The 22,427-nt window shown below is 42.8% G+C and overlaps 1 protein-coding gene across 2 annotated transcripts in view; it reads left to right on the top strand.

The window, feature by feature from the left end:
• Nucleotides 1–3,161: 3,161 nt before the first annotated feature.
• DCLK2 (doublecortin like kinase 2) overlaps nucleotides 3,162–22,427 on the top strand; it is a 90,136-nt gene continuing 70,870 nt past the window's right edge. For both annotated transcript variants that reach the window (XM_084266959.1, XM_084266958.1), the window contains exons 1-2: nucleotides 3,162–4,007; nucleotides 16,360–16,694. In XM_084266959.1, coding sequence (XP_084123085.1) covers nucleotides 3,590–4,007; nucleotides 16,360–16,694 — 753 coding nt within the window. In that variant the 5' untranslated portion in view covers nucleotides 3,162–3,589. The remainder of the gene's footprint in view (nucleotides 4,008–16,359; nucleotides 16,695–22,427) is intronic.

The raw sequence follows: 22,427 nt of genomic DNA, 5'->3' as shown, positions 1-22,427 counted from the left end.
ATAACCCTGTGCAGCGCTACAGGCTTGGGGAAGAGTGGCTGGACAGCTGCCTCGCAGAGAAGGACCTGGGGGTGTTGGTTGACTGCCAACTGAATATGAGTCAGCAGTGTATCCAGGTGGCCAGGAAGGCCAATGGCATCCTGGCTTGTGTCAGAAATAGTGTGGCCAGCAGGTCACCAGGAGGTGACTCTGCCCCTGTACTTGGCATTGGTGAGGCCACAGCTCAAGTGTCCAGTTCTGGGCTCCTCACCATAAAAAGGACACTGAGGTCCTTGAGCGTGTCCAGAGAAGGGCAACCAGGCTGGGGAAGGGGCTGGAGGGCAAATCCTCTGAGGAGCGGCTGAGGGACCTGGGGGTGTTCAGCCTGGAGAAGAGGAGCCTGAGGGGAGACCTTCTCCCCACCTCCACTGATCTGCCAGGAGGGTGCAGAGAGGTGGGCGATGGTCTCTTCAGCCAGGGGACAGGAGATGGGACGAGGGGGAATGGCCTCAAGCTGTGCCAGGGCAGGGTCAGACATTAGGAAAATATTTTTCACTGAAAGAGTTGTCAGGCATTGGAACAGGCTGCCCAGGGAAGGGGTTGAGTCACCGTCCCTTGATGTGTTTAAAAAAAAAGGGGTAGATGAGGTACTAAGGGATATGGTTTAACATAGGACAGGAACAGTTGGGCTTGATGATTTTAAAGGTCTTTTCCAACCTTGTGATTCTTTGTGATCCCCTAAGGTTTTGCCGTCTGCTTCTGAGTTAATTGGAAAAGGTTAGTCCAAATAACCACCAAATGAGGTGTAAACTAAGTAATTTGACTTGTTCTGCAAAGACTAGACATGCTCACACAACACTGCACCACTCAAACAATACTGCCTCCCAGTTGAGACCAGTTCACTTTGGAGAGAAGTTATACAGGTATGTTTGAACTTCACTTGTGCAACTGCCTGAAAACAAGACTAGAAACTACCTATCAAAACCAGTCTAGAAAGCTGTTCCTTGCTGTTTTGTGGCTTCTAGGTCCTGCTTCCAAGGCAAGACCTGCATGTCTCATCTTAGCAGGTGTATTCACACCCTAGCTGTAATAAAATTCCTGCCTTGATCAGTTCCATCTGTTGATTTTATCACCAGAGATAATCTCCATGGTTTGTCACTTCCTTTTGCTAGGGAAGTTTTTAAGGTATCCCAGAAGTTGGCACTTCAAGAAACAGGGAAAGGCATAGATGATTTCCATGTAATGTCTTTAGAAATGTTGTGTCTATATGTTTAATCTACTTTGTAATAAACCCAGAAATTATGGAGAGGGACCGATTGACTGCATTGGTATTTCAAAATACAAAAAGTGAGAAATAACCCATAGAAAGTGTTACAAACTATTTTCAGAGACTGCTGAAATACAAAACCAAACGCAGGAAAATCAGAGTGGTTTGAGTTGGAAGGGACCTCAAAGCCCACCTAATTCCTACCCCCCTGCCATGGGCAGAGACAGCCACCACCAGCCCAGGGTGCCCAAAGCCCCATCCAACCCGGCCTTGAGCCCTGCCAGGGATCCAGGGGCAGCCACTGCTTCTCTGGAAAAGTTGTACCAGAGCCTCACCACCCTCACAGGAAAGAGTTTCTTCCTCATATCTAGATCTCCTCTCCTTCAGCTTAAGGCAATTCCCCCTCATCCTGTTACTCTATACCTTTGCAAACAGCCCCTCTCCATCTCTTCTGTAGCCTCTACAGGTACCAGAAGGGGCACTAAGGTCTCCTCAGGGCCTTCTCTTCTCCAGGTTGAATAACCTCAACTCTCTCACCCTTGCCTCACAGGAATGCTGCTCCAGCCCTCTGATCATCTTTGCTACCTCCTCTGGACCCAGTCCCACATATCCAAAAGTCTTCTTAGCCAAATCACTTCCATCTTTCAATATGTACAAATATGGAGAAAAACATATCTTCTAGGCTGTATGGAACACCTTTACTGAAAAACACACTCAATCCTAGGCACGAAGAGGACTTGCACAAACCTATCCTCTCCCACACGTACCTTTCAGTTAGCTACTTAGCTTCCATATAGAAAAGCTCCTGCCATGGTAAATATACTTACACTGCAGCAGATCAACCTAGAGTACCACCAACTGAATAAGTAGCAAGGTAAGGGATGGGGGAAGGTTCTTATGGACCCAGGACAAATGAGCAGAAACTGTGACCAGCTGTAATGATGCAACACAGCTGGACTCTCTCAAAGCAAGAGACCTTAAAAAAAAAGGTGAAAACCTGCACCTAGTTGTAAATACCTCTCACATTTTTTATGTACTCATTATGCCAAGAAAATATACTCTGTGGTTGTTGAAAAGAAGATGAAATTACATCTATTTCAATGCACCTATTGGCCGTTTCTACCAGAAGTGAAATTGACATCGAGAAGCTACCTGGGGAAGCCATGAATCCTGAGCTAAAGCACATTTAGGGGGTTAGGACTGTGGGAACGGGAGTTGAGCTTCTTTGGTTCCTCAGAGAGGGTGGGAAGCTCAGTGCCGGCGGCTCTCACAGTGAAATGGTAGGGATGTGTACTTATTCGTACATCCTGAGGAAGTATTTTAGGGAGAAGGACACATAGGAAGGCGCCCTGGAGACATTTTTAGCCTTCTAACCTAGTAACTGAGCCAAAACAAGGCCGGGAGAGGGACAGCAGACAGCTCCGCTGCTGCGCCTGATGGGCGGTGGGTCCACAGACCGGTCCTGTCAGCGCCCCTCTGGGGAAGCCGCTTCCCCAAAATCACGCTCCTTTCCTGGAGGATCCCCTTTCCCATCATCACCCGAGCCCCGCCGAGAAGCCGTCCCCGTCCCCACCGCAGCCCTCCTCCCACCCGAGGCCCGTCCCCGCCGCCTTTGGGGACAGCGGCACCGCCGCGCCCGCCTTGAGCCGAGATGGCGCCGCCTCCGCCCCTCCTCGCTCCCGCCCGCACAGCGGCCCCGCCCGCCTCCCGCTTCGCCGCGGGCGGCCGGGCCGAATCCGCTGCGGTTGTTTTCTTTCAGAGGCGGGCACCAGCAGCGCCCTTGCCCGCCGAGGACCGGGGAGGTTGCGCCGCTCCCTGCGCTGACTGGTGGGTCGTCAGCATCTCAGGGATCCCGGTGCCTCCGGGCCGGGACCACATCCGGAGCCGACCGTGAGCTGGCGAAATAGGCGCTCCATCCCCACCCCCTCTCTCCGGCGGAGCCAGCAGAGAAGAGGCTGAGGAGGGAACCTGCGCGCACGGCGTCCTCCGCATTGTGAGAGCCCGCATGGGCACAGCGCGGGGGCGCGGCTGCGGGGTTCCCCCGAGCCTCCCTCCCCAGCATTGCCTGTAGCCGGGAGGCGCCGAGCTGAGGCATGAGGGATGCTTTTGTGCGCGGCTGTGGGCGAAGCAGCGGGTAACGGCGGAGCTAGCAGCAGCTGGAGCTGCGATTGCGGGGCAGGCTGGGCACCAGGGTTATCCGTAGTCCTCCCGGCGAGGGAGGCCGGGAGCGATGCTGAATTAGGCGACCGGAGCCCTTGCGAGCGCGGGGGACGGGCTTAGCGGTGCGTAACCGGCCCGGGTCCCGGCAGAGCTGGGAGGGCGGGCAGGCAGGCAGCTCCCCTCATGGCGTGCAACCGGAGCATCGAGCTGGAACACTTCGATGAGCGGGACAAGAGGCAGCAGCGCGCCGGGCCGCGCCGCGGCGGTACCGGCTCCGGCGGCGGGGGCGCGGGGCCGCGGGGCAACGGGCTGATCCCCAGCCCGGCGCACAGCGCTCACTGCAGCCTCTACCGGACGCGGACCCTGCAGGCGCTCAGCTCGGAGAAGAAAGCCCGGAAAGCCCGCTTCTACCGCAACGGGGACAGGTACTTCAAGGGCTTGGTGTATGCCATCTCCAACGACCGCTTCCGCTCTTTCGATGCCCTCCTCGTCGAGCTCACCCGGTCCCTCTCCGACAACGTGAACCTGCCCCAGGGTGTCCGCACCATCTACACCATCGATGGCAGCAAGAAGCTGACCAGCCTGGACGAACTGGTGGAAGGTGAGGGGAGGGGGGGGTGTGTTTCATTGGGCCCCAGGGCGAGCAGGGTGCAGGCTGTGTGGGTTGTTCTGCCCTGGCATGTCGAGTTTGGGTAAGAGGTGGTGTGGGGTCTGGTGTAAGGCTGCAGGTTCTCCTCAGAGTGGGTTTTCCTCTCGCCATCCTCATCAAAGCCAAAAAGCTACTTCGCTGGAAATTGGCAGCCAGGGAGCCCCCCAGGACAAGCGGGATGGGGTTACCCACTGCAGTATTCCTTGCAGGCCTTGTTTCCCCAGTGTGGACCATCTGCTTCTCCCATCACCCAGACAGGTGCTGCCTGCATGTGTGGGTCTCACTCTAAGGGTAGGTAAGCAGCAGGTGCGCTTTGCATCTACAAGACCCATAGTCCAGTTCTTGGCTACCTTGCAGTCGTCATCAATTGTTAAGAGAGTGGGAAATGACAGGATGTAGTTCTCTAACAATTCCTACACTGTCATTGATGCCTCACAATGGCTTAAGCTTTCTGAGAGAAAGTCCCTGTGCTGTGAAAAGGGAGATTTATACCTTGACACTTATTAAAGCAAACTGGTGTAAAGTCCCATTTTCAAATGTGGTCGGTGTCTATGATCACAAAGGGGATGGGCTACCTTGTATGACTTCCAGAAGCCTTTTATAGAATAAAATGCTTTTCAGAACTGTCCCTAAGCAGCGTTTGATAATGGGACTTAGCTGCTAAGGTTATGTGGACCTTGCAAATCTGAGCAGAGCAGTGCTTGGTGACTTATCAAAGTGGGGCCCTAAGTACTTTTTTCTGAACAAAACATATGCCTCTTGTTTGTAGGAAATGATAATTACCAGAACCAGGAGCAAACTTCTCCCATGTTCTCTCATCATATTTCAAAATACAGTTTAAACTCAGCATTACATGAAGCAGCATTTCAAATCCATTGGCTATGTTGTGCAGACTGTGAAGTTCATAGTCAGTTTACTCTTGATGGTTCCCTTTGGGTATCTAATACATCAACCACTGCAGTCTTCTACTCAGTGCCTATATGTGAGGTGTAGCTGACTTGGAGCACAGGAAGTTCCGCACCAACATGCGGAAGAACTTTTACACAGTGAAGGTGACAGAGCACTGGAATAGGCTGCCCAGGGAGGTGGTGGAGTCTCCTTCCCTGGAGAGATTCAAGACCTGTCTGGATGCCTATCTGTGCAATATGAGCTGGGGACCCTGTTTTGGCAGGGGGTTGGACCCGATGATCTCTGGAGGGCCATTCCAACCCCTATGATCCTGTGATTCCTGTGATTTGCATTCATGCGGAAGTACCATTTGTAGGTCTTCTAGTACCTTCTCCTTTTTAGGTTTTCATCTGTGTATCCTTTAAGCTTTGATTTGGAAACTTTCCTTTTCAAAGCAATGCTGAATCACACCTGGAGAATTTGATGAGAAAGGGAACCCAAAGAGCTTTATGTAATCCATCAGTACAGGCACTGGGAGTTAGGAGTCAGACACTCCAGAACATGCAAGAGGAAGGGAGAGGCAACAGCAGTTGCTGCATCAAGGGAATCTCACTCAAAGAAGATATGTGTGAAAGTGCACTTTATAATAGTAACACGCTGCCTGAGGACTTCCCCCTCTTATGATCTATCAAAAGGCTGTTTCACAGTCAAAGCAGAGGAAATGTGAAATGACTGCAGAGAGAGATGCCAACTCAGTGGTCATAAATGTGGAAATAACCAAAAACTTTTCCGTGATTCAGTGGAAAAAAAATAGACAATGCTGGAGTGGGTATGGTAGGGAGAGGACATGAAGCAAAAGTGGAACAATGATAACTTGGGATGACTTTTGAAACTGCAGGAAGTATGATCTTAAGCTTTTATGGCTTAAAACAAAGTTACTTGCTGGACAACTGTATAAATGCAGTATGCACTCTTAGAAAACACTATTTCAGTTACAACTGAAAGCAAACACTTAACTTCCTGTCTCTTTAAATACTCATGGAAAGACTGACCTTTGTCATTGCTCTTCCCTGGAAGAATAAAGCAAAACAAATGTCACAACTGAAATGCCACTTCATGCTTTCTCAGTAAAAGGGTGAGAAAAAAAGAGAGTCCAAATTATTTTCTCATCTATCCTTGACCAGTACAACTCTTAGGAATCTTATTAAAATCCTGTAGGATCATAATTGCATTAGTTTGTTCCCCACTTAGTATGTCAAAAACTTTGAGTGTCTGATCACCATGCAGAGAAAAGAAAGAGTATACACGGGTGGAAAGAAAGCAAACGAGTAGTGAATCCATCATTCCTTGAAATTATGTGAGTTCTTTGACAGATGTTTTGCTCTTGAGATGCTGGAAGATGATTGACAGATGTTTTGCTCTTGAGATGCTGGAAGATGATCTGATTTGTTTATTATTTTCTTTATTTCTTGTAGTTCCAGCACAGCAAGCTTGAATTTCTGCTCTAGAATAGACACTTGAACACTGGTGATATGCCAAGTCTTGAACTGCAGTGGCACCAGAAGTGGTGTTGAATGGTGTGGTGTGCTTTTTAATTTTCAGAAAGGAATAGAAAATAAAAGTGCTAAACACCAGACTGAACATGGCTTCTTGATGCAATACATGATTGAGTAGTCTGCGAATCGTTAGCCTTGTTGAACTGGTACGTGGAATCGCAGCAGTTCTGGTCCAGCAGAGGCAGCTCTGTGGATATGAGCAGAAGGTGAATGCTCAGCCACCTTGCCAAGCCCGCATTAAACCTCCCCCAACTCGAGCCTGTGTGTGTAGCTCTTGGACATTGATGTGCCCCAGTGCCGGCAAGCTCTTTGAGGCTTATTTGCTGCTGATCAGGTTAATATCTGCCCAGGCTATAAAAGCTGCCAGTATGTAATTCTGTATCATAATAGTCCAAACTAGCTGAATTGATTAATGCTTCTTGGGGTTTGCCTGTATTTGACAATCTGTTTGACCATTTATCATTTTAAGAGGAAAATAGCTAACACACAGGCATACTGGAGATATCAAATATTACACAAATATTGTTATGAGTTAAGTCTGTTAAAATTTGACCTGATCACATTTGTTAGATGATGTTTATTATGTCAAAAAAATGACAAGCCCCATTTCAAGCATATTGCTTTTCTTAACTGGGTATGACAATCTAAAAAGCATGCTCTGCTGGACCAGCCTCAGGCAGATATCATTTATAGTCTCAGCCCTTGTAGATTAGGGAACATTATGGCTCAGGAGTATGATGGTTTTCTTAGAATGGGAGGAGTGAAGAATTTTATTGTCTGTTCCTGATCTTGTTTGAGCAGACAAATCCAGAGATGAGATGGGGGTTGGGAATATTATCACTTACAGTTTTCATTCTTTCAACTTTACTATCAAACATTACAATGCTTTTTATTTTTGAATATCAGATTCCATGTGTAATTTTATGTTTTCCCTTCAACAGCAATAATAAAATAGTTTCATTATTCTTATAATAATATTTGTCTAAATCCTTCCATTTTCTATAAAACTATAAGCTTCCTAAACCACGACACAATGGTAATAGTAAGAACTGTGCAGTTCCTCGGTGCTGAGGTTTGTGTTTTACACTGATGTCAGTCAGGCTCTGTCTCACTATACTGTGCTTTCATTGTTTTGGTAGTGAAAGACATGGAAAACTCTATTAAGGTCTGCTGAAAAGTTGGGAGGCGTTGGGTTTTGGGAGAGGAAACAAAGTGGAGACTATTCCTGGGAAGGAAATTTATGGTGATTTGGCATGTGATAGGGATTTTTTTCTACTTCCCCAGGTAGAAGCATTGCTAAGAGACTTTGTTCTTTCAAGTACAACGCTCAATTAATACAGTCCATTAAAAAAACCCACTAGTTTTGTCTGCAGTTGTGCAGGCAGTCAACAGGCACTTGTAGAGAAGACTTTGGGCAGGAGATGGGAAGGTTTTGAGCAGGGCAGCCCTTAGGACATGTAGCACAGGACAGTATCTGCTATGAAGAAATGAGCTCTGACACACACTAATACATAGTAAAAGAATGTTTTTGAAACAGGGTATTGAACAATCCAAATATTGTTATTGTTACTGCATATTACATTTAATCCTGCTTAAGTACTTGTGATTCTTGCCAATGAACACTGTTATGTTAGGTCAAGAGTAACTTTTCTCTTGTCAGGGCAAGCAGATGGTAACACCAAGTAAGCAGATTGTCTTTTTGCTTCTTCCAAGAGGTATGATTACCTTTCCTGTGCTGAAGCCAAGAGCTGTCATGCTTTAGAAAGAGGCAAATGTAGCAGGTTTAACAAAGAGGGGTAAAAAGGGAAGATAAAAGAAAGATTAAAAAATAATTAAAATCATAGAATCACAGAATCTCCTGAGATGGAAGGGACATCATCCAGACCCTTCTTGACATCATTCAAACTCGGTGCTGTGACCACTTTCCTGGGGAGCATATGCTTCCAAATACATGGTCAAAACCCTGAAGTTGGACAGTCTTGGACCAATGGGGTGTGGATGTGAAATATGGGTGTAATTGTTAGTTAACCTCCCATCCAAACAAAAGAACATAGTTCCACCACTGTGCATTTCCTATTTCAGGGATGGGAGAAGTGTAATTTACCTGTAGGAGTTACTTACTGTGGAGGAGATACATGGTATATAGGTAGGATTCATACCAGGCGGTCATACAGTCTTCTGAAAGCTTTTACCCTGCCTGAGCAGTCAGTTGGACCAGATGACCTCCAGAGGTCCTTTCCAAACTCAACTGCTCTGTGATTCTGTGGAAGCTTGTAGGAAGTTGTCATCTGAACCTCCTGACTAAATAAAGTCAAGAGAATTTGGAGCAGTTGGTCATCTGCTAAAATCCTGGTTGTCATCCCAGCTTTTAAAAAGTGCATGGGAAACTTAAATGCTCTTGATGAGGGAAGACTGTGACTCATACAGGATTATTGGAGGTGATGTGAAAGTGAAGGAATTGTAAGAAACTGATAAGGAAGGAAGTTCTGTGAAAGAAAGGAAGGAAGGAGAGATCTAAATAACCTAATCCTTCATAAAAGGGGTTGTTTTATTTTTAGATCAGCCCTTTTGTACATGCTGTAAATACATTGTTCTGGAAATCTGCTCAGCTCTGTGTTGCAGAACACAAAAAGGGTGCTCTCTAAGTCCTAGAGTAAAAAAGGTTAGTAGCCCTAACAGCTACTGTGCTACTGAATAAGCAGCTTTTGGCACCCGTGAAACTAAGGAGTTCCACCAAACAAAGCTGAGGAATGTGAGATGGATAGATGAAATGTACCTAGAACCCTGCTCAGTCCTGTGTGCCTCACAGGAGCACACACATTTAAAAAACACAGGGATAGTTTTCTTTCTGTAGGGATCGTTTCGCCCGTGTCAGCTGTCCCATTCTCTGTTCTGCAGCGTGTCATTTAAAGCACGCTGTACGGGACTCTCAAGAGACAGCAGTTAGTGCTTGTTAATGCACTGAGAAAAAAACAAGCCAGAAAATGTTATTCAGGTAATTTTTGTTTCAAATAACCCGACTCGGGTTATTTGTGTGTTGTACACTTAATTTGTTCCTTACCTTACTCACTACATGGCAAAGCCACAGTGTTGCTTTTTCACATAATGCTAAGGAAAATGAAATGTCTTCAAGTCTTTGTTTAGTTGTTGTCTGTGGTAAAGGACGACAAAACTTGAGTGTTTCTAGGTTACTTGTTAAAAGCCCAGTGTTTCCTCAGAAGTACACATAGTTGCAAGTGATGGACAGTTGTGGTTGATGCAGAAATAAAGATACATTGTTCCTTTACCGTCTATAACAAATAACAAATTCCCTGGCTAGACTGGAGAGTTCACATGTACCTTACTCTCTTTAACTCTGTATTTACATCTTAAAAGGTGAGCTCCGTGTGTTTCCTGTGAGTAATGGTGTTGAAGAAACAGGTATCAAAAGAAAACCTTTGTATGTGAGTTTTTAAATAAGCAAGCCAGTGTTTAGGCAACTGATTGTGGCCCTTTATCAGTCAGATTGCACAATGTACTCTTGTTTTCTCTTTCATGCATTCTCTGTGTTCATCACCTGTATTTTACTGTCATGAGGGAATGGAAAGTGTTGTGTTTTAGGCTGTTAGCTCTCAGAAACTGGAATCCTAAAGCATGCCTTGACTCTATACACACACAGGTCTCGTTTCATGGGTACTGCACCTGGTTATTAGTGCAGTGCAGGTAAATTATTCAGAGGCAGGTAATGTTTCCTAGTTAAAAGGCAATGTTTCATGTCTTCTTGGGTCTCTTTAATGTTAATAAGACAGACAGAAGCAGAAATAAGCTTACTCCCTTTGTGGATTATACTGTGACCAGAAATACCAGCAGATTTTGTTCCTTTTACATGAGCATATGCCCCGTTGGAGAAATTTTTGGTGGTAGCAGGATTTCTTTGTTGAAGAATTGAAGCATAGTTTGCTCTGGGTACTGTCACAAAGTGTGGGATGGATGGCACATATGCTTTGTTGAAATTGTAATGCCAACTTACAAGGAGGTTTTCTGCCAAAACTGCTCTGCAGCCTGGATAAGCTTTCTGCTGTAGAATAGTTGGGCTGGGTTCAGACTCCCAGCTGTAACCAACGTCTGTAATTCTTGGATTACTTTTCTGAATAAAAAAAGAAGAAAGTATTGCTTAATAGGTCTTCGTTAGTCTATAATTTACTTCTTTGCCTGCAAATCTTAGTGTAATGTCAGTGACTAACTTCTGACTAAAACTTAGTGTTGTAAGCTAAAGACATGGTGTTTATTTCCAGTAATGCAACTGCTGTAACAAAGTGCCAGTTAAGGCTAGTATGCATAAGCTTTGAAATATTTCAAGACAATAAATGGAAATAGGCATTCCAACCTAAAACTGACCGTATCAAGTCAGCAGTGTAAATATTTGAAGTATTGTTTATGTCTGTGTGTGGAGTTGTCAACTTTCTGGGGCTGGTAGATATATGAATGGCTGATATATGATCAGCTACAGTTTGATCACAATGTCACTGAAGTCTTAGACAATATTTTCTTAATCATTCAGATGACTTTAGGTATGTATTTAGGGTAGACACATGAAAGGTCTCATTCAAGGCAGGTAGTGAAACAGCCAGACATAAGCATCCCAGGGAGGCCTTAGAGCCCCTTCCAGTAACTGAAGGGGCTACAGAAAAGCTACAGAGGGACTGTTTGCAAGGGCATGAAGGGATAGGACAAGGGGGAATTGCCTTAAGATGATGGAGGGGAGATTTAGATTAGATACAAGAAAGAAACTTTTCCCTGTGAGGGCCATGAGGCCCTGGCACAGGGTGCCCAGGGAAGCAGTGGCTGCCCCTGGATCCCTGGCAGGGCTCAAGGCCAGGTTGGACAGGGCTTTGGGCACCTTGGACTGGTGGAGCGTGTCCCTGCCCATGGCAGGGGAGTTGGGATTAGATGGGCTTTGAGGTCCTTTCCAACCCAAACCAGTCTGTGATTCTATGATACATAAACACATTTTCTACTTTGGAGGATGGCAAAAATAACAATCTGCATGGTGTTTTCTCAGGTGTCCTTTGTAAATACACCATTCCACAGAGAATTTCCTACAGTGAACTCTGTAGGTGTGAGTTACATTACCCCTGCTCACTGTTTTTCTTTTCTGTAAATATTTTCTTCTGTTGAATAACCAGTTGTATATCCTGTTAAACCAAAGAAATCAATGCTTAACTCATTCCTAGACAATCATTCTTTATGCAGAAAGCAGCAACTGGTTTCCTAATTACCTAATTATTTCTATCAGATTGGGTTTTTATATATTTTGCAAGGTTCTCAATAAAACTTAGAAACTGTGGGTGAAGCCCTGGCTGTGGAAAAATCATTGGAGGTTTACAAAGTAATTTTGAGAGTAAACATTTTATCCTTCTGTCTTTTCAGTGATGAACTAAGCTCGTCAGTCAGTGCATGTGTTTTCTCACTTACAGTCCTTGCTCTCATCATGCCATATGTGCCTGCCTCACAGGTGTAGTAGGTGTAGTAGCAAAATCTGTTTTCCCTGTACAACCTGTGTTGCTAACTTTAGTTTATATGATTGGTATAAGAAAGCAGGTATGGAATTAAAACCACTAAACAATCTGTAATACACTACAGGTCTCAAGTTATCAGTCATCCCCACACCTGCCAGTTATAGGGAATTTTCCGATCAGTTTTGCTCAATTCTTTTTTGGTTTCTTTAAGACTAAAATAGTTAATTCTTCAACTTAAGCAAGTTATTTGAAATTTAATTTTTTTAAGGTATTATGTTGTTTCAAGTTGAAAGGGCTTCCTAATTTTTTCATCAGATAAAGAAAACTAAGACCTCTGCTTAAAGGAAAAGAAATAATAAGAAATCTGTAGTTAATATATATTACAAACTATTCAGATGACCAATACATTCTTCATTAATGCAAAGGAACAGGTAGAAGGCAAAGGGTTACACTGCTGATTTGATAGTGGGACGATTTCTGCTGTCCCAGAGGGTGTTGTAGTGCAGCTCTGATAGTGTATCACATTCCAAGGCAGTATAAAGAAGAGACTGTTAGGATACATGTCTTTAAAAGACAAAGCCTGCATACCCTATGGACTCTGATAAATCTAACAAAGGGACCTTTTGTTTTCTACCTGTACTTCTTTATGTGCAGCAATTATTTTATTTCAAGTTGGAAAGATTGTTTCTGAAGAGCCTTAATTTTCAGGTGTTTTTCTTGAACTTTGTCAGTTTAAACTTCAGCCCTGAGGTATAACTTTGAATTGTCTTGGATGCATTTGGGTTTTTTTAATGCTCTAGGAAGTGCGTTGGTTTGTATTTTAGGAGGGTAATTCTGGACACGCTCAATGATGGTGAGTTTTGAGGTGCCTTGTAGTGCCGATTGCTACCATTTATTTAACTCTTTAGCACACAGCTGGACAGGTTCTACAGAAGAGATTGTTCTGAAGTGATAGATGACTTCAGGTACTGAAGCTTATTTAAAATCTTTGTGATTCTAGGGGCGCTCAGTATATTCAGAAATGTATTCTCTTCCATAATATTCTGTCAGGTTTATTTATATATAAATTATTATCAGAGGATGATTAAACATTACCACTTATGCAGATCAATAAACTTCAAAGTAAGTAGTCAGGGACTTTCTGAAATAGAATGCCTACTATTTACCCTGAATACTGACTAAATTACCTTCTGTTCATATTTTGTAGGAGGAAATAAATAACATTCATAACCAACACTCATACACAAAACCCAAAGTCACTTGCTAGGTGCATCCGTAAACAGTTGAACATATAATCATAAAAAACCTTATCCTAAGGGTCTGTGCTGGATTTGGCTGGGATAAAGTTAACTCTCTTCATAGTACCTAGTATGTGGCTGTGTTTTGGATGTATGCTGAAAACTGTGTCGATTATAGAGGCATGTTTTTGTTACTGCTGAGCAGTGCTTTGAAAGAGTCAAAGCCTTTTCTGCCTCTCCATTGCCCCACTAATGAGCAGGCTGGTGGTGCACAAGTGGTTGGGAGGGGGCACTGCTGGGACAGCTGACCCCAACTGACCAAAGGGATGTTCCATACCATATCATGTCCTTCTCAGCATGTAAAGCAGTAGGAAGAAGAAGGGGTAAAGGGAAATGTTTGGAATCAGAGCATTTATCTTCCCAAGCAACCGTTAGGCGTGATGGGGCCCTGTTGTCCTGGGGATGGCTGAATACCTGCCTGCCCATGGGAAGTGGAGAATGAGTTCCTTATCTTGCGTTACCTCTTAAACTGTCTTTACCTCAACTCATGAGGCTTCTCACTTTTACCCTTCTGATTTTCTCTCCCACATCCCATTGGGAAGGAGTGAGCAAACAGCTGTGTGTACTGGCTGTGGTTAAATCACACCAGGGTTCTGCATCGCACACTAGATGAGACAGTAACAAAATGATCCAGTTATAACAATAGTAAAACTATTGGTAAGAATTAGAACTACCAGCTTCTTGGAGATGCTTCTTATTTGGCAACATTGTGTTTAGAGAGACACAACTTCGTGGCTTATTAGAAATTGTTCAGAAAATAAGCGTAATCCTTTGAATCCTGGTATTAGAGGATGTAGAGGAGGAAGCTTTACTTTGTGTTGCATCTGAGCTGCTGTAAGAAAACTTGACAATCTCATGCTATTTCACAGTAACAAGATAGTTGAGTGAAAGATGTCTGAAAAGAGCTGTTTTAATAGAATTGTTCACCTATTTTGAATTGTAGGATAAATTTGTTTGGAAGGCACCTTCTGAGGTCATCTCATCCAGCATCTTGATCAAAGGAGCTCTAATTAAATCAGATTGCTTGGAGACTTGTTGCAATTTAGTGTAAAGTTCTGAGGCAGGGTAAGCTTCTAGGCCATGGCAGTTCTTTCTAAACTGTGTTTCTTCCCTACCTGTAGATTAGTGCTAGTACTACTTCTCTGAAAGGGTAGTCAGGCACTGGAATGCACTGCCCAGGGAGGTGGTGGAGTCACCGACCCTGGGGGTGTTCAAGGAAAGACTAGATGTTGTATTGAGGGACATGGTTTAGTGGGAGCTAGTAGTAATAGGTGAATGGTTGGACTAGATGATCTTTTAGGTCTTTTCCAACCTTGATAATTCTGTGATTCTGTGATTCTATGTGGAAATCCCATTCAAGGAGTTTATGGGGTGAAAACAGCTCATTATTCTTTGCTCGTTCTTTGGGGAAAGAAGAGGGGTCTCGTTTTGTCTCTCTGGGTTTCTGTTTTGTGCACCACTTTGTGAATATGAGGAGTAATGATGGGGATGGGTGAAAAAGAAGATTGACAGGCAAGGCAGTGGCATCCTTAAAACCTGACACCGCATTGGTTCTTTGTACCTCAGTGGAGAACAGTCCTACTGGTGTTTGGGGGGAGGGGGGCACAACTGGTTGACAGACATTCCCAAACAAAATCATTCTCATATCATTAACTTAACTGTTTTCTTTTAAACAAAGCAACTAAATTTTCAAGAAGGTGTGAATACAAGATAAATTAGAAAGCAGTGTAATTGTTACGGGAAAAGAAACAGAAAAAAGTCTTTCAGATCTCAGTCATTCTTCAGGAGGTTGAAATTAGTTTATTATCTAGTTTTTAGTGTAAGCCAAACAACTTCTAAGTTAAATCAGGTCTCCAAACCAGAGTTTAGAAAGTAAAAGTATTGTTTAAAAGCTTTGATCTTGTAACTTTTACAGTCCTGTCCAATACATGTATGTGTACTCTTTACTTCTCTTGCTGTCTCTATAGGAGGTGGGTTTGGTTTGTTCCACCAGTGACCTTGAGCATTTAGGTTTAATCCTGGAACAGGCTAAGCTTTTTAAGTTATAGGTAGCTCTTCTGCCTGGAGGAATGGTGTGCTCTGTCAGTATGGAATTGCTTCCTTTTCATCCTTCTGGTAATAATCTGCCTCTTCGAGAAAGTCTGTGTATGTGAAAATTGGCCTCTTCTAAAAGAAACACAGTTAGTCTCTAGACTATCAAGGAATGGAGAAAAAATAACAAATTCCTTAGGTCTGCACCATGGCTGGTGCCGCTTCAATTAGTTAATGGAAAGGTGTGTATTACTAGCCTGTGATAACATTTTTTTGTGCTCTGCCCTCCCTTTCATGACTTTAAGAGATATCAGCAGTGTAGGCTTTGAATTAGGAAAGAAATACAAATGAATTCAAATAATTTCATATTCCTGTAGTCTCAGTTTCATTTTTGGCCTCAACAGGTGTTTATTGGTCTAAAAAGATGCAGAAGTGAATGCATTTCAACAGCATATCCCTGGCAGAAAGGCACTAACTTCTGGTAAATTAATGTGTCCTTCACAGCAGGAGGTCTTGAGGTGCTTGAATTTTGTTCTGTTAAAACTTACTCCTTTTAAAAAAATTCATTAGTAAACATAGGTATGTGTGTACCCATGTTGAAGGATGTACTTGAGGAATGTGTAGGGAAGGATGTGCATGTTTGCTGTAGGAGAATGCTCTTAATGTCATGTGTTACGAGCTCAAGTAATTAAAGCACTTGCAAAATTACTGCAGTCGGAATTTACAATCCAAAAGAAATGGGATATAATTTTCAACCTCCTCGTTACCCTTTACCTGTTTGGGTTTTTTTGGGGTGGGTTTTTTGTTGGGGTTTTTTTATTTCTTAGCCAGAGGTCTTTTGAAACCTGCTGAAGCCATTCTGAGAGTATTGTTTGGGTGCAAAGCTCTCATCCTTTACAGTCCTCCATTTAAAATGGCTTGCACATGTAGTACAGGAAGATGACTCCTGAAGAATCTGTCTTTATTTTTCTTTAATTAACAAAAAAGTGTCTGCAAAACCTCTTAAATTATAAAAATGTCATCCTCTTTTCAGGTGAAAGTTATGTATGTGCATCCAATGAACCATACCGCAAGGTTGATTACACCAAGAATGTCAATCCGAACTGGTGTGTGAACATAAGGACTGGGTCCAGTCGATCCTTGACATCTTTGACATCCACAAAGAGTGAAGTGAAGGAAAGTAAAGATTTCATTAAACCCAAGTTAGTGACTGTTATTAGAAGTGGAGTAAAACCGCGGAAAGCTGTGAGGATTCTGCTGAATAAGAAGACTGCTCACTCCTTCGAACAGGTCTTGACTGACATCACAGAAGCCATTAAGTTAGATTCGGGTGTAGTGAAGAGACTTTGTACACTGGATGGAAAGCAGGTAGGACAATCAATTGCTGTGACTGTCTAATACTTATGAGTTAATCTAAGATTCTTTGTTTTTGTAACTCTAATTCTTGTTATTGTATATGCTTTCACCTGCTTCTGGTGAAAGGATGGTTTAATAAATGGCAACTTTAAAAATTCATATTAAAATGTGAATATATAGAAAAAATTAAAATTGTAGAGAATGCATCAGAAATTGACCACTTTACATTTAAGTAGCAAAAATAAAAGTTAAAACATTTTTGTATGCTCCCTGCATTGCTAAAAGAACTGCCTGTTGATTAAGTGATATTTTATTTGAAACATTTGAAAGCAAACTTGTTAAAATACATGTTTTCAGAAGCAGAGTTATATTTTCAGTGCTGACAGGTATACAAAATATTGGTGCCTCCTTTCATTTCATTTCCATGTATTGTTGTTTCAGTAGCAAAAGGACTGAAATGCCTTTCTGGAAGTAGGAACTGACATGATCTAAGGTCAAGAATTTAATCTGAAATTAATAATTCTGTAAGGGAGGTCATATCTTTGCAACTTTGGTTTGGCCTTTAGTTTTACTTCTGCAAAGACACACTACTAATAATTTGGTAGGTCTTCTCACTCAAAAATAGAAAGGAATCTCAGAATGTTGAGTTAGAAGGGATCTTGAGAGATCATCTAGTCTAACCCCCTTGCCAAAGCAGGATCACCCAGACTAAATCCCACAGGAACACATCCAGGCGGGTTTGAATGTCTCTAGAGAAGGAGACTCCCCAACCTCTCTGGGCAGCCCGTCACAGGGCTCCCTCACCCTTATGGTGGAAAAGTTTCTCCTTACATTCACATGAACTTCCTCTGCTCCATCTTCCACCTATTGACCCTTGTCCTATCTCTGGCCATCACTGAGAAGAGCCTGGCTCCACCCTCTGGACTCTCACCCTTTACATATTTATAAACATTAATAAAGTCACCCCTCAGTCTTCTCTTCTCCAGGCTAAAGAGGCCCAGCTCCCTCAGCCTTTTCTCATAAGGAAGGGGTTCCACTCCCTTCATCATCTCCACGGTCCTGTGCTGGTCTCTTTTCAGGAGTTCAATGTCCTTCCTGAACTGAGGGGCCCAGAACTGGACACAATATTCCAGGTGAGGTCTCAGCAGAGCAAAGTAGAAGGGGAGAAGGACCTCTCTTGACCTACTAACCACAGCCCTTCTAATACACCCCAGGATGCCATTGGCCCTCTTGCCCATGAGTGCACATTGCTGGCTCATGGTCATCCTGCTGTTCCCCAGGACCTCCAGGTCCGTCTCACCTACGCTGCTCTCCAACAAGCCAGTCCCCAACCTATACTGGTACCTGGGGTTGTTCTTCCCCAGATGCCAGACCCTCCACTTGCCCTTGTTAAATCTCATTAAACTTCTTCCCACCCAACTCTCCAACCTGTCTGAGTCTTGCTGAATGGCAGCACAGCCCTCTGGGGTGTCATCTACCCCTCCCAGCTTTGTGTTGTCACCAAACTTGCTGACTGTGCACTCTATTCCGTCATCCAAGTCATCAGTGAATATACGGAATAATTCAGGTCCCAGTACCAACCCCTGAGGAACTCCTTCCTTAGGACAGATTACACAGATAGGCATCCAGATGGGGCTTGAATTCATCTCCAGAGAAGGAGATATTCAGTGTGATGTGATCCTTTACTCCTAGAGAGTACTGAAAAAGCACATTTTTGTGTTGAAAGTTGCTAGCAGATGCACTGCAGAACAAGTGCAGTTACTCACATTGTCTCACTATGAGGTCTCTTTGTCTGGTGGTGTTCTGTGTGCTGTGGATTCACTTCTTATAATTAAGAACTTGAAAAGCACTACTTCGATATTAAATACAGCGAGGCAAACACATCGCTAAGACTCTTGATTTTCAGTATTTGGTGGCATTATAATGTGCTCTGTGGTATTGCTACTAGGTTTGATTTTTAATGAGATTTGTTAACGAGACTGGTTAAGAGAGAATCCTTTCTAGGAACATCCAAAATGTAATTTAGTCATATTTAATTTATAATAAAATAGCTTTGAGTTTATACAGTAATTAGTCTCTTTTGCCCATGAAGTCTTCTGTTACTGTCTCAGATAAGTTGATTCTGGTCTTCTCAAGCAAGTAGACGGGAGGAGTCATGAAAGGAAACTGCCAAAACTAGGAGTCTTGGTTCAGAGTCACCTCTTCTATTACACTGTCAGTAGTGTAGAAACTCGCTGGTCTGCACCTATGTGGAAGATGCAGCAGTTTATCAGGAATCAGTAGAATTAATTAATGATCGATCTCACATATGTTTCTTGCACGTTGCTGTCACCTATGGTGGGCGGTGGCTGTCTTCAGACCAAAGGATGAGGAGGAACAGTCATTGGTAATGCTCCAAAATAAGTTTAAGATTTCTAATTGCTGTAGTTCCTCCTTCTTGCCTTTCTGTGATAAAATCAACAATCCAACATGGACTGCGGATATTTGTGTTCTCAAGCAGGATTGGGTAACCCCTTGTTTTCACTGCTAATCCCTTTTATCAACTGCCTCTCAGTAGAAGCTGTTTCAGCAGTAGTAGTGCACTAATGTGGAGACCTCCCTTCCCCTTTGCTTGTCCACAGACTTTGGAAAGGAGCCTTTGCTTGCTCAACCTTATTGTAATTGTGATTTAAGTTGTAATGGGATATCGTGCCCTGCATGGAAGACCTGTGGCTTTAAACCCCCTGATAAAATCCTCTTCCTGCTTATCTAGGAAGATAGAGACTCCCTAGATTTTCTTTGTTTGCTTCTTTTTCTCAAACTGAAGGGCTGATGCCAGTTATAGGCAATAGGGATTTTTTTTTCCTTTGTTCTGTTTGTTACGTTGCTGGTGTATGTAGAGGTTGATGTCCAAGGACATAACGAGATGTCCTGATTTCAGCTAGGGTAGAGTAAACTTTTACCTAGTAGCTGGTATAGTACTGTGGTTTGGACTTAGGATGAGAATCATGTTGATAACACTCTGCTGTTGTTTGTTGCTGGACCATGTTTACTCTAGGACAAGGACTTTTCAGCTTCTCTTACTGCCCTTCCAGCAAGGAGGCTGGGGGTGCACAAGAAGCTGGGAGGGGACATGGCCAGGACAATTGACCCAAACTGGCACCATGCTCAGTATGTCACTGGGGGAAGCTGGCTGGGGGTGTGACAATGTCTTGGGACCTAGCTGGGCATTGGTCAGTGGCTGGTGAAGCAAATGTGTTATGCATCACTTGTTGTGTATATGATATTATTGTTATTATTCTCTTCCTTTTCTCTCTTATTAAACTGCCTATATCTCAACCCATGAGTTTTAATTTTATTTTTTTCCCTTCTTTCCCCCCAGATTCTCTCCCCTATCCCACTGTGGGGGTGAGGGGGGATGAGTGCTGTGAGCAAATGACTGCATGGTTGTGTTAGCTGCCCGCCCAGTTAAACCACAACAGGGGTTTGGCAAACGACGAGTCCCTTTGCTGCCAATCCGTGGAAATTTCTGAGCCTATTTTCTCTAATGCAGTAATTGCTTATTCTTCTAAATCTGCTTGGGAAGCAGATCTTTTATGTTCATTGTAGTGTTGGCACAGCTTGAAAGGCAACCATTAAAAAAAGAAGAAGAGGCATTTTGTAAATGGTTATGTTCCTGTAAATGGAGCTCTTGTGTTTCTCAGGGTTTTGCTTTTTTTTTTTTTAATTTTCCCTGCTTCTTCATATTTTTATCTCTGAGGAAATAGACAATTTTTGTGGGGTTTGGGAGTGGTTAGGTTGTGTTTTCTGTTTAATAGAGAATTGATACTGAAATTCAAGTGCTTAAAACATGCCTGTATAGAATTTGCATTTGTTTTATTAGGGAATGTGTTGTTCTGTTAACTTATGGGGTAATTTATTTTCCAATAGAACTATTTAATGTAGTAAAAAAACCCCATGAGACCAGTGATCCATGAAAAACGCTTTTCCAGCATTTTTGAGGATGTCCTCAAAATAGTTCTTATTTACTCTTCTGACTTCATTAATCTTGATAGTAGCAACATCATGTTGATAATAGAAACACAGAGAATAACATCCTTCTGGGATATTTTCCTTGATTATTGTATATGAAGGCAGAAAATTATTCAGCTTTTAATTTTTACAAGTTTTCCTTTTCAATTTCAGTATGGATGCTCTAACTTAGAATATTGGTGCTTTGTAACCTCAAGTACAGAATACTTTTTAAAATTACACTGATGCAAGGCTGACTTTTCACTTTTAAGCTCTTGAGCAACCAACTTTTTACCTCCTTTTTGTGGGAGGTTCTGTGGGAGGAAAAACACTCCTGGAAAAGCAACTAGGCTTTGACTCTGCAATGCAGGCTCCTGCTAGTCCAGTCTTTGTGCTTCTGACGTTGATGCTTGCCCAGTGTATTTACTTGACCAAAGTGTTTTCCTTACTTGGCTGCAATTTTTTTCCTTTCTATTTGCTGCTGGAATTTATCACTACCCTACTGAGAGGCAAGGACAGCCAGACTGAAACTCCTCTAGCTGGGAAGTTAACCTTTCATTATCTTGGCAGAGAATGGAGCATCTCTATCTTGCTAAACAAGCTTCAGTCATTGTGAAGTGTAGGGTAGCAACTTAATGGTAAATTACCTGCACTGATTGTTTCATAGGATATATTATATATGGGGGTGTGTGTGTGAGAGGAATTTCCTGTGAGAAGCTTGGAAAAAGCCATACAGAACTCTGAAGCACGTATTGTTTGACACACAAAAGAGAATTAAATTCTCATTCCAGGAAGATCATAACTTTTTAAGCTTGTATTATGTTGCAGCTTCATGGATTAATATCCATAACAGGATTGAAAAAGACTCCACTCCCAAAATAGTGAGGGCATACCACAGATAAGCTTTACTTTAAAGACATTTTTCATGGGCCATGGGTAGATTGGTGGCTATCTCTGAAACAAAAATCTTCCTACTTTTCTCTTAACAAAGTTTTTCCTAAGGTGTGTTCATTAAAAATGAATGGGTAACTGGAAAAACAGCTACCACATTTGGAAGTGTTCATCAGACTCCTAATGCTCTCTTGGTAGTATTTTCTTTTCTAGTGACAGATTTGAAAGTTCTTAGTGGAGATGATAGATTCTATGTTTGATATTTGCTTTGTACCAGGAATACAAAAGAGACCAACTGAAGCTATTAACTTACCCATCATAGACAGCAGAAACAAAACCCAGGGGTGAGCAAGAGAGGTCTCGTTTATTAGTACAACCAATATTCCCCATATTCTAGTTTCTGATCTTTTGGCATACAGGCTTCTGCCATTCAAAGTTGAAAATCTCCATTAGTATAGTGATTTTACTAGAATCTTAACCTCAGTGAGACCTGACTGTTTAGTCCTGGGACAAGTTTTGGAACACAGGAATTTTGGTTTTCTCACTGTTCCAATTTTTGGTGCCAATTCATTCTTGGAAGAGATTTTTTAAAAATAAATTTTATTGCAGTTAACTGAGTAATTTTAGCAGATATTTATCTTTAGTTCAATTCTTTCCTACCTAAGGACAGTGGAAAGGCTACTTGGTATTTAATTCATTGGCTGTAGACTTTATTTTAAGGAACCAGACACCAGCAGTTAATTGTATTTTTTTTTTTTTAAGTGGCATTTAATTGTATTGTGACATCACTGATATCTCTTGCAGGCTGAGAAAAAAAAACCCATAATGGAATCTTGCTTTGATGTTATCAGGCATTATGTGTAA

Source organism: Gallinula chloropus (genome assembly GCF_964237585.1).
Source record: "Gallinula chloropus genome assembly, chromosome: 7".
Taxonomy (NCBI): Eukaryota; Metazoa; Chordata; class Aves; order Gruiformes; family Rallidae; genus Gallinula; species Gallinula chloropus.
Note: the sequence above shows the minus strand (reverse complement) of the source record. Positions and strands in the feature narration are given on the sequence as shown.